The sequence below is a fragment of the Aspergillus fijiensis genome (genome assembly GCF_003184825.1).
Source record: "Aspergillus fijiensis CBS 313.89 unplaced genomic scaffold BO72scaffold_8, whole genome shotgun sequence".
Lineage (NCBI taxonomy): Eukaryota > Fungi > Ascomycota > Eurotiomycetes > Eurotiales > Aspergillaceae > Aspergillus > Aspergillus fijiensis.
In genome coordinates, this window is record NW_024468984.1 from 505,975 (window position 1) to 519,583 (window position 13,609).

The 13,609-nt window shown below is 54.0% G+C and overlaps 7 protein-coding genes across 7 annotated transcripts; 4 read left to right on the forward strand and 3 right to left on the reverse strand.

Annotated features, from left to right (window-relative positions):
• Positions 1-358: 358 nt before the first annotated feature.
• Positions 359-872, forward strand: BO72DRAFT_493164 (Ish1 domain-containing protein; the record flags this gene model as incomplete). The annotated part of the gene is made up of 5 exons (XM_040948355.1): positions 359-394; positions 452-464; positions 526-609; positions 661-707; positions 780-872. The coding sequence occupies 5 exons, from the start codon at positions 359-361 to the stop codon at positions 870-872; spliced, it is 273 nt and encodes a 90-aa protein (XP_040804661.1).
• Positions 873-1,093: 221 nt separating this feature from the next.
• BO72DRAFT_456133 (putative nuclear transport factor 2 domain protein) lies at positions 1,094-1,646 on the reverse strand (the record flags this gene model as incomplete). The annotated part of the gene is made up of 2 exons (XM_040946262.1): positions 1,094-1,536; positions 1,601-1,646. 2 exons carry the CDS (start codon positions 1,644-1,646, stop codon positions 1,094-1,096), a joined length of 489 nt encoding a protein of 162 aa, XP_040804662.1.
• A 220-nt stretch (positions 1,647-1,866) lies between these two features.
• Positions 1,867-4,472, forward strand: BO72DRAFT_475238 (methionine--tRNA ligase MSM1). Its single transcript, XM_040947317.1, has 8 exons — positions 1,867-2,111; positions 2,178-2,296; positions 2,364-2,435; positions 2,496-2,582; positions 2,632-2,763; positions 2,820-3,181; positions 3,238-3,715; positions 3,790-4,472. Exons 1-8 carry the CDS (start codon positions 1,907-1,909, stop codon positions 4,060-4,062), a joined length of 1,728 nt encoding a protein of 575 aa, XP_040804663.1. The 5' UTR covers positions 1,867-1,906; the 3' UTR covers positions 4,063-4,472.
• A 224-nt stretch (positions 4,473-4,696) lies between these two features.
• On the forward strand, positions 4,697-6,405 carry BO72DRAFT_285259 (putative L-serine dehydratase). Its single transcript, XM_040940327.1, has one exon. The coding sequence runs from the start codon at positions 4,833-4,835 to the stop codon at positions 6,156-6,158; it is 1,326 nt and encodes a 441-aa protein (XP_040804664.1). The 5' UTR covers positions 4,697-4,832; the 3' UTR covers positions 6,159-6,405.
• A 297-nt stretch (positions 6,406-6,702) lies between these two features.
• Positions 6,703-8,657, reverse strand: BO72DRAFT_493168 (F-box protein; the record flags this gene model as incomplete). The annotated part of the gene is made up of 2 exons (XM_040948356.1): positions 6,703-7,134; positions 7,194-8,657. 2 exons carry the CDS (start codon positions 8,655-8,657, stop codon positions 6,703-6,705), a joined length of 1,896 nt encoding a protein of 631 aa, XP_040804665.1.
• A 97-nt stretch (positions 8,658-8,754) lies between these two features.
• Positions 8,755-10,447, reverse strand: ramB (bifunctional protein farnesyltransferase/protein geranylgeranyltransferase). The gene is made up of 3 exons (XM_040949931.1): positions 9,825-10,447; positions 9,651-9,755; positions 8,755-9,593 (listed from the first exon to the last, which is right to left on the reverse strand). Exons 1-3 carry the CDS (start codon positions 10,052-10,054, stop codon positions 8,891-8,893), a joined length of 1,038 nt encoding a protein of 345 aa, XP_040804666.1. The 5' UTR covers positions 10,055-10,447; the 3' UTR covers positions 8,755-8,890.
• A 393-nt stretch (positions 10,448-10,840) lies between these two features.
• BO72DRAFT_445222 (uncharacterized protein) lies at positions 10,841-13,269 on the forward strand. The gene is made up of 2 exons (XM_040943981.1): positions 10,841-10,997; positions 11,082-13,269. Exons 1-2 carry the CDS (start codon positions 10,944-10,946, stop codon positions 13,167-13,169), a joined length of 2,142 nt encoding a protein of 713 aa, XP_040804667.1. The 5' UTR covers positions 10,841-10,943; the 3' UTR covers positions 13,170-13,269.
• Positions 13,270-13,609: the final 340 nt, after the last annotated feature.

Here is a 13,609-nt window from a genome sequence, read left to right on the forward strand (position 1 = left end):
GGGCCTCGCTGTGTGGGATGTAGGGTTGCCGCCCCGGGAAGCCCTGAGGGTTGTCCTTGTCCGTGCCACATCGTGGCGGAGCTTAGCTTCATTGCTTGACGGGAGCTGACGTTGTTCCTGTGGCGGTGCTGGCCAGACTCCTCCCCCGACAGGCGGCCGCTTTACTTCAACCCCCGTTGGTCTATCCATAGTTTACCACCCACATCGAAGCCTGAGGAAGGAAACTACTGTGATATCGCTGGTCTACATGTAGCATATCTGGCCAGTTCCATTAAGCCAGATAAATATCCTAGCCAACCACTACTGCCCATCGTGACTTCTGTATCCAAATCAACCTTACGTCAAGAATACATCCAAGATGCCAACGCCGTTGGATCGTGCTTTGAACTCCAAGGTACACACCCTCAGATGAGAAGTCTATCATAATTAGCTAACGTACAAATCTCTCTAGAATCTCTTTTTGGGTATGGTCTTGAGTGAAACATGCAGGTGTTTCTTGGAATCAACATTCTAACTTTCTTTCAGGGTTCACTGGGATGGTGACAGCTGCGGCCGTCTGGGCTATTTGGGGTAGCGACATGTTCCCTGCGGAGCCAGACCCGACAGGAGGTACGGGTTGGGGTCCTTGAGCTGTATTATTCATGCGTTGACTTCTTTTAGACCCCGAAACCTGGTCTCATGATGAAATGCGAAGATGGCTTCGGGCGGTAAGTCTGACCCCGTAGAAGTTCCTTCGAACCTTGCGCAGATGAATAGGCAGCTCCCTAACAACCAGATAGAGAGGACTTCTGCCTCATGAGAGCGCAACGCGTGAAGAGCTGCTTGAGCGCATAAAAGCCAATTTGCGCGTGCCGCGCAGAAGCCAAGCTTGATTTCCGAGTCGGGCATGGTGTATGGGCGAGCTCCGGAATAGTGTTTTCTTTTATCGGCATGTCATAGCGTTTGTAGGTTGAATGTTTTTCTTCTCATGCGGTGTATCTCAAGTTGAAACAAATGTCGTTGAATGTCTTTCGTTGATTCGTAGCGCATCATGTGAATTGTTACTGGACGACGCGTCCGCCTCGCGCGATCATGCCTCCATTGATTTGCTCTTCTAAACCACCAGCCGGAAGTTCTGAGTCTGAATGAGCCATTCACGCCTGCGCTTTCCCTTCGGTCCATCGGCAGTGGGGTTCGGGACCAGGACGAAGGTCTCGCTGAATCCGCGCTGTGGTAGATCTCTGGATTCGCCGAAGCGGACAAAGCCGCTGACGATCACGAGGATGGACATATCCTTGACGGTGGTCTCTGTGGGGAGCTTGAAGCCCGTAGCGGTAGGTGTAGGATATGTGCGATTGATGATCTGGCAGTCGAATGACTGCACTTCGTAGTGAGTGGGAGTCATCTGGTTGACGAAAATCTCCTGGACGGCGGCGCCATCAGCGACAACGTTTCCGTTGAAAAGGATAGTCGAAGCCTGTTGACTGTAGAATGAGGAAATGGTGGCGCGGTTGGACTGGAGTGCAGGATAAAAAGAATTCACAAATTCAGTTGCCGCTGTAGGTGTGAGAAAGTTCCATCAGTAAGAGGTCACTAGATTTAGACGGGCAAACCCACGTACCCTCCGTGGAATGCTTGACCAGCGTGTCTTCAGATGCAGGGGCCATTGTGAGCTGTAGCAGCGGTTTCTTCCTATAATAATGAAGGGGTGAAGGGGGAAGATAGCGCGTGAGAGAGCGTGAGAGAGCGTAAAAGAGCGCACGCGAGAGGAAGAGCGAGATGGTTGCGGAGGAAGGAAAGGCAAGGCCAGGCCGAGCGGCAGAAAAAAGGCACGGAAGCTTGGACCACCTTCCCGGAGACGAGCTTCGGAGAAGTCGCAGGTCCGCAATCATTTCCACCTTCCTTTTCTCTCCAGACATCCCCAACAATGGCAGTGCTGAGGGCTGGTACTTGTGCTCTGCCATGGGCAGGCCGGTTCCTGGCTTCCAGTCGATCCTCCTGGAAACTTGCATCGTGTAAGGCTGCGCTCACCGCGACAATTGCGCGTCCCCGTCGTTTCGCAACAGCGGCCTCCGAGCCCACTCCGGGGAAGCCGTACTATATCACGACCCCGATCTTCTATGTCAACGCCGGTAAGCTGATTGCAATACTTCTTCTCAGCTGGGGGACACGTAAAGCTAATGACTGGTTCTTTCTAGCTCCTCATGTCGGCCATCTGTATACCATGGTCATTGCCGATGTCCTGAAGCGATGGCGAACATTGCTCGGCGAGACCGATGCTCAGCTACTGACGGGAACCGACGAGCACGGAATGAAGGTATCCCAAGGCCTATAGACGGAAACGACGCCGAATGATAATGAAGATTGACTTGTCGCCGTCATAGATCCAGCAGGCTGCTCTAGCCGAGGGAATGGAAACGCAAGCGTTGTGCGATCGGAACTACAAGAAGTTTGAGGTGGGTATCTGTCAATCACCGGCTAGCTTGTCTCAATCATGCTGAGTTGAAATCCCACAGGACCTGGCGAAGGCTGCAGACTTGGACTACAACTACTTCATTCGAACGACGGAGCCTGCGCACAAGGAAGCGGTCCAATACTTTTGGGTATGTCAAGCCATGCTTTTACCTTTGGCTTCCACTAATAACGGTATAGGAAATGCTGCAACATAGGGGGTTCATCTATACCGCCAAGCACGAAGGATGGTACTCGGTCAGCGATGAGACCTTCTACCCCCAAACACAAGTGCATAAATCACTTGATCCGGAGACGGGACATACGAGGATGGTGTGTCTATATCAAGCTTTGCATTGGACATGAATAACTAAGCTAACTTAGATTAGATTTCTATGGAAACAGGGAAGGAAGTGGAGTGGTCTTCGGAAACAAACTATCATTTCCGACTGTCAGCCTTCCAGGAACGCCTACTAGATCTATACAAAACCGGCTTCATTACCCCAACGAATTATACAACCAACATCGTCAAGTCCGTTTCTGAAGGTCTTCAAGATCTGTCGATCTCCCGACCTTCGGAGCGTCTGACGTGGGGTATTCCAGTACCCGGAGACGACACGCAAACCATCTATGTCTGGGTAGATGCGTTGGTCAACTACCTCACTAAGGCAGGCTATCCCTTCGCTCCGGGCCAAGGGGCTCGCCTTGGTTGGCCGGCGGATGTACATGTGGTTGGGAAAGATATTGTTCGGTACGAGTTGGTCCTTTGCGCTTCTGCGTAAGACAACATAGCTAACCATATAAAAGCTTCCACTGTGTTTACTGGCCAGCCTTGCTTATGGCTCTCGATCTTCCGCTGCCTCGCAATGTCCTGGTTCATGGGCACTGGACCTTGAATCGAGAGAAAATGTCCAAGTCCACAGGCAATGTGGTAAATCCTTTCTTCGCAATCCACCGCTTTGGCGTCGACACGATGCGCTTCTTTCTCATTCACCAGGGTGAACTGGCGGGAGACGCAGATTATGACAACGCTTACATCATCCGCGATTACGAGAAGGTGTTGCAAAAGGGCCTCGGCAACCTCGCTGCACGGACGATCGGGTGTGCGAAGAAGGAGTTCCGGACTTACATCGTCAATGGAGTAGAGGGAAGGCTTCCCTCGCCGACATCTGCCGATACGGACTATGAAGGGCAACTGAGAGAGCTACCCACGAAGGTTGCAAACCACATGAACAGCCTAAACCCGCGTGCAGCCCTGCAAGAAATCAGGGCTATCATTGAGTTGGTAAGGAGCCATACACACCTCTTCCTCTCCCCCCTTATCAAGCCCTCGAACTGAACTGACGAATTTGGCATCAGAGCAATAAGTACTTTCACAATGCGGCGCCCTGGCAGAACCCTGGAGAGACCCAGCGAGTCATCTACAATGTCGCCGAAACCATACGGATGAGTGGTATTCTGCTGAAACCATTTATGCCCACCAAATCGAAGGAGATTCTGGACATGTTTCAGGTGCACCCACAGAGCAGAAGCTTCGCGTCGGCCGAGTATGGGTCGGACCCATCCTACGGAGAAGATACCAAAAAGAAAGTCCTGTTTCCCCCGCTTCCTTGTCGATTTGATAACGAATAGGGCCCGGGACCCAATCACGACATCCAGTCTGGAAGTAAGGCCGGTCATCCCGGTGTGGGAGAAGAGGAGAAAAGGCGAATCTCCTGGGAGGGTCACGATCTCCGCTCCCAGCAAGTGCGGGATTCCAGAGCGTTCCTTCGACCCGGTCAGGTCAGTCGCTTGATAAAGGTTCGCCAACGGGCGCTTTATCCCTGACCTATGCCCCATCTGCAAGGGAGGTTTATGTTATGTCATCGGTGGATGGCGACTAGAGCAAGGTTTCGTAATGTTTATCAGCGGGAAAATGGGGGTGGTGAGTGGTGGTGGTTGCGCTCCGCCCAGGCCTGGGAGATATCGGTTCGGGAAACTCAGGGAGAGAGGGTTTCCCGCGGCAAACTGGGTTGGTGTGAGAGCCGACTATATCGGGAACCGTGCGTTGTATATCACATTCACTGGGGTGGTCCAGAGGGTTATATCATGAGGAGAAGTATATCAGGTTTGTTGGTTGAGTTTCTCTGACGGATGGTTTGTGAAAAGAAACGCAGAGGATCTCATCTCAACTCATTTCTACCTATTCTTGGTTCTCTCCCCTCCTATCTTGTACATTATCGTTTCTATCCTTCACATACAATCACTCATCGATACTAGATCTTCCATACTTCCACAAACAACGCATTTCCTTTCACCTTATTTTTCTGATCCCAACAAACCGGGTCTCATCTCCCTCCTCGCCCACCCTTGAGGAAACACGCCCACTTTCTCTCCCCAACGAAAGAGCAAACCATACAACCATGGGCAGCATCTCCCTCTCCCAGACGGATCCCACCGCCACCAAGAACACAGACCTCCCAACCTTTAAAACCCCATGGCACCCGACCCCGTTAATCGAATCCACCACCCTCTCCCGCGCCGCGGGGTGCCGGATCTTCCTGAAGCTGGAGAACCTGCAACCGAGCGGCTCCTTCAAGTCGCGGGCCATGGGCAACCAGATCCTGTCGCACCTGCGCAAGCCCGAGCACGCCCACCGCGCCGTCCACTTCTACGCCTCCTCCGGCGGCAACGCGGGGCTGGCCGCCGTCTGCGCCGCCCGCACCCTCGGCTACCCCTGCACCGTCGTGGTGCCCGTCTCCACCAAGCCCCTGATGGTGACGAAGCTGCGGCGCGCCGGGGCGGCGGACGTCATCCAGCACGGGGAGACGTTCGCCGAGGCCGGCTTGTACATGAAGGAGGTTGTCATGCAGACACAATCTTCTGGAGAGGAGGGGGAGGAGGAGGTGGTCAAGATCGCGCTGCATCCGTTTGATAATGAGCCTATCTGGGAGGGCAATAGTACTATCGTCGATGAATTGGTGCATCAGATCCCTTCGCCGGTGGGGCCGGAGGAGGAGGCTGCGCAGGCCGGACGGGCGTTGCCTGTCGATGCGATTATTTGTAGTGTCGGGGGTGGCGGGTTGTTGAATGGGTTGGTCGCGGGGATTGAGCGGGCGCGGGCGCGGTTGGCCAGGCCGTCTTCGTTGGCCGAGGATGAAGCTGATCAGGAGTCGGTGGTCAAGCCGGTGCATCTGCTCGCCGTGGAGACCAAGGGCACGGATTCCCTGGCCGCCGCGCTGCAGCACGAGGAGCTGGTCTCCCTGCCCAAGATCACCTCGCAGGCTACCTCGTTGGGCGCGGTGCGCGTCTCCGAACGCACCTTCCAGTATGCCGTGAACCCGCCCCCGGGCGTCAAGGTGCATAGTGCCGTGTTGTCGGATGCGGAGGCGGCCAGGGGCGTGTTGCGGCTCGCGGACGAGGAGCGGATGTTGGTGGAATTGGCGTGTGGGGTTTGTGTCGAGGCGGCCGTTGGCGGTGGTTCGTCGTCGTCAGCAAACAAGAAAAGGAAGTATGTGGATGAAGGCTACGGCGATGATCGGCTGTCGGCTGGGGAGAATGACGACGAGGGCTTCTCGCCCGTGCACCCCCCTTCGCCTGCGGCGGCATCGCTGTCGTCGAAATTGAATCAGTTGATCCCCGACTTGAATGAGGACAGCCGCGTGGTCATCGTCGTCTGTGGCGGCAGCAATGTCACCATCGATATGGCGGCGGAATGGCGGAAGATGCTGAGTGAGGGCTGGGCTTGACTGCGTTGGGATCTTGGGTTGTGTCCTATACGAATAGATAGGCTGCTCTCTGGGATCAGATCCTGGATGCGCAGGTCTCCTCTTACGATCTTTAATGAATTCATGATTGTTTTTAGATTCGCTTTGGGTGTATTTTGCCTCGGTAGCAGGAGAACTAGAGCCGGATGGAATCTGATGCCGGAATGCTATCTTCTTCTGTCGTTTGTCGGGTAGAGGGCAATGATCACTGTGTGGCAGGGGGTGTTGTCCGAGACTCGGTTGGGACAATTCGACGGCTCTGCATGCATATACACGTTCTATAACCAGACTGTCAGTATTTACCTTCCTGACCATGGACATATGTATTTTGTGCCGGAGAGGTTTTGGCTTACCCTCTGTTTATCCCCGACTTCAGTGACATTCTGCTTGCTGATCGTGACGGCGTCTGAACGTGCTTATGCCGAACTTCATCACGTCAAGCCGGATCCCACCATGCCCGCATGCTTCATTCACTATGTTGACTCCAAACTACCTGCTTAGTCCCATTTTCTTGTGCCTTGATATGCTATACAGGTGCATCATGATCATGGCCCCCCTGGATGTCCTCTCCCTCCCCATCGTCCTCCTCGTCCTCCCATTCTGAATCCGCCTCGCTTTCTCCCTCAAAAGGGTCAGTAAAGGTGACTATCCCCTCGTCTTCTTCCTCGTCATCTAAATCTTCGTCGAGCATGGTTATCAGTTCTACCAGAGCAGGTGAGACTGCCACACCCTCAAGCGGTAGAGGAGCTTGTTCGGGACCCCACAAGTTTCTCCCGGCTGCAGCCGAGTCCTCAGATCCGTTGGCATCTTGGTTCGACTTGGGCGTATCACCGTCAAGTTTGGGTGCTAGGTTGAGTACACGAACTGCCTTGATGGGGAAGATACGAGCGGGGCCTTGCTGTGGTTGTGGAGGTGTGGCTCCGGGGAGATGAGGCAGCGATTGACGCCATGCGATAGTCTAGTCCGAATGTTAGTCCTGCGTATCCCAATTCCACAATTGAAAGAAATGTAACATACAGTGTAAGTAGTCATGATCGCATCATCATACAGAGCCATGAAACTGACCGGCACATTGAGATGCACCACGGAGCTGGTGACTAGTGAGAACGACCCGCGGGCAGGACGATCTCCAACTTGTACTCGATCCTTGTCATCAAGCCCGACAACATACACCCGGTCTTGGATTTCGAACATCACGCGGTGGTTACGCACTGACAACCACCCGCCCAGGTCAAAGCCCCGCCCATTGGAATCACATTCGATGAGATCACTATGCGCCGCCATACTGGCTGAACTTTCGAGTGCCTTACGCCAGTTAGAGCACACGAAAACACGACCAGCACGGGAGAAGCCGGTGAAGAGGTCACCATCTAACATGCCAGCTCCCCATTCGTCCTCCCTGTTGCGAACATGCTCAGGGTCATTGGGTGTTGGGAACGGGCCCCGTTCGACCTTGATCGGAACCAGATGATCTTTGCGAGATACCCCCTCCTGGTATGATGAACGCGATGTCCCCTGACGCACGGCGTCTGCAAAGCCCGCGAATGCTGCTCTTGGAGAGGGGTGCGCGACCGCTGGCGGGCGAATGTGATACTTCTCCGTACAGAGTGACGGCTGCAACTCACCCAAGAACGCTCCCGACTTTTTATCGTAGACGTGATATCCTCTTGGACCCATGGAGTAGATCACGGCATCCTGACTCTGGTCGAGATGGCCCACAGCATCATACTCAATGTCCAGGTGCGTAGTGAGCTGGGGAGGTCTCTGTGTCATATCGTACACGAAACCCTGCCCCTCGGTCGAAACCACGCAGAGTGTTCCGTACGAGAGCTGGAAGCCTCGCGTTTGACAATCATGGTCCAATATTGCGATGCGCCGGAATTCGCCACGCTTGGCCCCCTCCAGATCCGCCTGCCAGACCTCCAGTGCATCGCCCTCGCGATCAAAGACGGCCATGCCATCCTGATATTCCAGATGCGCAAAGGGGCGGACCGCATCCTCATCGCTATCCAGCGTCGAGGGAAGGTTCCACAGATTCAGGCCCGTGTCCATGTCAGTGACGTATAGTCCGCCCGCATGCGATGTTGAGATGAAGATTCGACGCTTGAAGTCGGGGCGGAACCGCCAGATAAACTCATTGCCGACCTGCAGCACTGACTCTCGCGCAGACGGTTGCGACTCGGCCCAATTGCGGGTGAGCAGCGCATGGCGCTTACACAATTCTTTGCATGGTAGAGCACCTTCGAATAACTTGGAGAATGTGGTGTTGCTCAGCTGAGAGGAGCGTCCGGAGGGTTGATTATTCTTAAGTGCAGCGGCGTAGATCGCTTGTTGGTGTGTGACGTCGATAAATTGATGCCAGGCTTTGGATACCGCCGTGAGAGACGCTAGGGTGGGTGCGGGGGTGAATTCCAGGACCCGTAAAACAACCTCTGGAGGTAGAACGCTTAGAGGATCTGCTAAGAGTTCAAGGTCAGACATTCTCAGTTCAATGGGTGTTCTATGAGGCAGGAAGTCGGAATAAGAGAAGTTGCAGAGAGTTGGAGAAGAGGGGCCCTTGATACTGATGATTCTGTCTCGGCTCACCGCCCCCGATAAGGATTACATTTCTTATCGCTCCGCTCTATCGGAAATACGGAAGAGTTGCGATAAACTAAGTATATACTTGAGTTTCACTGGGTACATGCAATGCAATTAGAATGGCTGAGCCTAAATCAGAATTCACAATCATGCAGAAATCTCGCCTCTGGTCCTGTAATAGATCGAATCCGATAATCCCAGTAGTTTCTCCGAATGGGATCATACTTCTCCTTTAGCAATGTGAGCATTTGAACCGCTTTCTGGCCTGACGTTGGCTCCGTTTCCTCTGCAAGCACATCAGCGAGCCATTCTATGGCATGGCTGCTCTTCACCTCGAAGTCGTTGTGCTTTTCCGTCACAAACTTTCCAGCAAAGTCCTTCCACTCCGCCAGGGGTCGGCCTGCAGCGCGCAGCACACCCCTCGCGTAAGACCATGGACTGCGATTCTCTGGCGCCCGGACGATTTTGGACTGGGCGAACTTCAACTCCGCGTCGACTACGTCCTCATCAACCACTGCCAGCTGGCCCTTCTCCGCGGGGAGTCCGTCACTATTTGGCATCCCTGCATCGGGCTCCCCGTCACGAGGCCCAAAACGAAGCATAAAACGGTGATTCCAGGCGGAATTGTTTCGAACGTCCGAGGTCAACAAAGCCTCCACATCCTGAATTTCACGTGGAGCATCCCACAGCTTGAAATGCCGCACCAACCAATGGCGGTAGGTCCACACGTGGTAGTTCTTGGAGTCTTGCGCAAACATTTCCATCAAGAAATCTGCTTCCTTGTGTGGAGGCGTAGGGAAGAAGTCCTCGCGTGATACCAAGACTTGGCGATGGTGCCTGAGGGTATTAGATGGCTAAAGATACACACGAAACGTAGAGGGTAGCTGATCATACCAAATCTGATAGTTCTTCAGATACTTGAGCGATACACCGTTCAACCATTCCAGTTCGTCCTGAAGGTCTTTCCCTAAAGCAAAAAGAATCTTGGCTCGGTAAATCCTTTGTTCGGTCAGCCTCGCTTTCAGTATTGCTTGGGGCTAGTCATGAGTGAAGTTCATATTAGCTTACCATACGGTATAATGAGCGGGGTTCATTGCGATAATGTCTTGAGTCAGCTTCAACGCCCTTTCAGACATCTCGTTGGCGGCCATTACTGCGCGCAAATATGAGGTGGCTTCGAGGTATGCTTGGGGATAAGCAATGGTAGCCAGAGGCTGGGCACCGGATTCGGAGCCATCGTTGAGAGGGATGGGTTGGATTGAAGCCCATTCGGGGTCTGACGAGTATTTGCCCTCCATATTGATTCGCTAGATTTGGGATAGCAACACAGTCCTGGGGAAAGATGGACAACTCCTGAGAGGCGACACAGCACGTCCCACAAGTAACCAATTTTAGGCGATGTCGAAATTTAGTACTATGTGTTGACACAGCAAGATATGATCACAAATCCTGGCACTCGCAACCACGGAGACCGGGTTAGCTGCAAAGATATGGAGGGTCCTGTGTCGGGTTTGGCAAAGCAAATGATGCAGCTAAATTCAATCACGGGATTTTCGACCCCCAAACACAGAGATTCTGTTCAGGCGATAGTATACACAAGTCTCCGAGCTCATGTACAGGTGTGGCATGTAGATGATTGGTTCAAATGGATGCTGTTGGCATTGATTTTGAGTGCTCTGAAATTGATAGATCGAATCGAAAGCGTAAGTGTGTTTGGGGGGGGAATTGGAAGGTGGTGGGGGTATCCTCATGCCTGAGGCATCCCAAAGACAATATCAAGGCAGCCATCCATGCAATCTATTGTTCTCAATTTGTTCTCATTCTTCAATGCCAAATGCTCTCTTCTGCTTTCGTCCACAATTGCGATTCGACCAGCGTTCAGTTGCTCCTTGCTTCTGGTCAACATCCGATTCATGTGTCTTTCAGGGTCTCTTTGTCTTCATCATACTCACTGCCCAGGCCCAGAACTCCGGCTACTTTGGATTAAGTCCAGACCGCAGGATTTCCCAAAGAGGATAAAATTCCCCTACCGGCGTTGCGCCGCTGCTCCCCGCACATCCCCCCCAGTCCGTCGTCACCTGCAACCGCAGCCAGCACATCCTTCCCTCTCGTTCGCCTCCCTCCTAACATGCCAATTCAATCACTAGCCTTATCCTTAACCTACCATGAGCCCGCTATTGATTGATAATGCGTCGCGTCAAGAAATCCCGTAATGGCTGTGCTAGGTGCAAGAGCAAACGGGTGAGTCTTCCTCCCTATCGGTGCTATCAGTTCCATTCCCACACCCACAGCCCACGAAAATCTAATGATACCTTTTTTCTCCAGGTCAAATGTGGAGAAGAAAGACCTCACTGCAGTCGATGCACCCGCTTAGGAGTTCACTGCCCTGGATACGTCCAGTCGCTACGATGGGTTACCAAATACCCAGACCGCAACCCTGATACAGCCCATGAGACTTCCGATGAAACTACAGCTGAGCCGAGCGCTCGATCTGATGCTAGACCTCCGGATAACTCAGGTTCCCCGGATCATGTCGACCCCCACACACAGCCTTCATTAACCGCTAACGATGGCTCTTTCAATCTTACGTCTCCTGACGCTCAGGTCGAGTCGAGCACGCTGGCACTGGGCGGCCCGCACGCTTTATGCGATAGTCTCTGGGATTTACAACAGTCCGGTACACTTCCCGAGCTCGCAGATCTATGCAATCAGACTCCGACTTCTGCCTCGGGGCCAACTCCAGCGCCTCAAGACGGCTCGATCTTCAATTTCGGGTCGCCCAACCACGGCGACGATCCATTTGGTCTATCCTCCTTAGCAGCGCCCATACTGCAGGATGAACCTCGCAGCTTCTCCGGGTTCTCACCATCCACCATCGTACGCCATTATCCACCTCCCAACTCGAAAGTACCGCAACGAGACTTCACCTCGATCTCACAACCTCTAAATAACCCATCATGGACCCTCATCGAATACTATTTCAAAGAAGTGGCGGCATTATTCTCGAGCTATGACAGCCAAATGAACCCCTTCCGATCAACGGTGTCTCGGCTCTGGGGCTCATCCCTCGCCATGTGTCGGACCATGCAGAGCATGGCAGCGGCCACCCTCGTGAACGACTTCCCCGAGTTCGGACCGTTGGGCCGAAAGATGCGCAACGAGGCCGTCGACATCATCAGCAAAGAGGCGAATCTGGACGACAAGTCCCTGCTAGCACTTCTCATGCTGGGCCAAACGGCAAGCTGGCACGATTCCAAAGATCTTGGGATCTCGTTCTTCAATCTACTACGGAACCATCTCGATACAAGACCCGAGAAGAGCCCAACAACAGGCCGCGGCAACAACCATCAATTCTTCGAAGAGGCCTTGATCTACTGGGAAATGCTCCTGTCCTTCGTCGCCGACGATTCCGCGGTCCTGTGCGGGACCACGGCCGCAGGGCCCGAGGAATCCCTCGTCCTACAGCGCGTGCCTCACCCGTGGACGGGGATTGCGCGTGACACCCAATTCACCGTCCAAGAGGTGGGACGGCTGGTGCGCCGCGAGAGAAAGCGGATGCGCTGCCGCACTTTCACGTCCCACGCCGACGTCGCACAGGCGCAGCAGGCCATCGAGCGAGCAGAGGAACTCGAAGAACGACTGTTGGGACTCGCGCACCCCGCGGAGGCCGAGATCATCAGCCCCGGCGACGACGAGACCCCCGTGTGGCATCTCCTCACCATGGCCGAGGTCTACCGCTGCACCGGGTTAATGCAGCTATACCGCGTCTTTCCCGATCTGCTGCGTCGACGACTGCGTCCACAACGGGCCTCGGGCAGCAGCCCCCCCAGCGGCGCCGAGGATGCGTCGTCCATGTCCATATCCATGAACAACCGCGATCCCTTCCTGTCCCCCGCGTTCGGCAGCTCGCAGCACTGGTTCTGCGACCCTGCCCTTCTGCATCCCAGCCCTGGCGAAGCCCTCACCGCCGCCACGGCACCGCCGGGGCCGCCCCCGTCTGAACCCATCCCCGCGCCTGCGTCGGCCTCCCAGTACGACACCTGGCTGACCGAACTCGCCCTCACTACCCTCTCGCGCCTGAAGACCATCCCGCTCGAATCCCGCACCCGGTGCCTGCAGCCGTTCCTCCTGGTCGCCTCGAGCAGCGAGCTCCGGCTCCCTCGGCTTCCACCCCTAGAAACCAACCTCGACAGCAACGGTCCGAATATCTCTGCCCATGCCATCGATGTCTCCCAGACGCGTCGGTTCATTCTCGGTCGTCTCACCTCCTTCATGCATGTCCTGCCCCCGAAGCCCATCGGCGTCTGTCTGGAACTGGTACGCGAGGTTTGGCGGCGGATGGACGCCGGCGAACCGGAGGTGTATTGGATGGACGTCATGATGGAAAAGGGGTGGGAGACGACCATGGGCTGAATCCTGGGTTACATAAACACAAGCAACACTTTCGCGCGAAAACATGTACATATATACTTATGAGAATGAATGCTGGATACCCAGTTTATTGTATGAATTGTATGAACTGCACTTGGCATGACAATCTCCGCGTAAAGAATATATCGGACAGTGTGACTTCTGTCTGCAAGGGTAACGACTTCCCCACATGGATGGTATCGACATTTGACTTCCGACAATTGAACTGTGACTCACATTGGACCAGCGTTTTAAATACCTCAATCGCGTACTGTCCCTTCTCACTCCAGCCAACACCTAGACTAACAATACTCAATAACAAGGAAGAGGGAGAAAAAAGGCGGTTTGGGGGAGCCCGAAAAGAAAGGCAGAATATGAAGGCGTAGAAAGCAGAATGAAAGCGAGATCATGGAGTTAAAGTGGAATAACCCAAGCAAGAGGCA

What these genes read in the sequence shown, in the direction of transcription:
- BO72DRAFT_285259 (XM_040940327.1), top strand. Translation starts at nt 4,833, where the DNA reads ATGGGCAGCATCTCCCTCTCCCAGACGGATCCCACCGCCACCAAGAAC.
- BO72DRAFT_445222 (XM_040943981.1), top strand. Translation starts at nt 10,944, where the DNA reads ATGCGTCGCGTCAAGAAATCCCGTAATGGCTGTGCTAGGTGCAAGAGC. An exon ending in CTAGGTGCAAGAGCAAACGG is followed by an intron (nt 10,998 to 11,081) that starts GTGAGTCTTCCT and finishes TTTTTTCTCCAG; the next exon opens with GTCAAATGTGGAGAAGAAAG.
- ramB (XM_040949931.1), bottom strand. Translation starts at nt 10,054, where the DNA reads ATGGAGGGCAAATACTCGTCAGACCCCGAATGGGCTTCAATCCAACCC. An exon ending in CCCGCTCATTATACCGTATG is followed by an intron (nt 9,756 to 9,824) that starts GTAAGCTAATAT and finishes GACCGAACAAAG; the next exon opens with GATTTACCGAGCCAAGATTC. An exon ending in CTGAAGAACTATCAGATTTG is followed by an intron (nt 9,594 to 9,650) that starts GTATGATCAGCT and finishes TAATACCCTCAG; the next exon opens with GCACCATCGCCAAGTCTTGG.
- BO72DRAFT_475238 (XM_040947317.1), top strand. Translation starts at nt 1,907, where the DNA reads ATGGCAGTGCTGAGGGCTGGTACTTGTGCTCTGCCATGGGCAGGCCGG. An exon ending in GATCTTCTATGTCAACGCCG is followed by an intron (nt 2,112 to 2,177) that starts GTAAGCTGATTG and finishes GGTTCTTTCTAG; the next exon opens with CTCCTCATGTCGGCCATCTG. An exon ending in GGAACTACAAGAAGTTTGAG is followed by an intron (nt 2,436 to 2,495) that starts GTGGGTATCTGT and finishes GAAATCCCACAG; the next exon opens with GACCTGGCGAAGGCTGCAGA.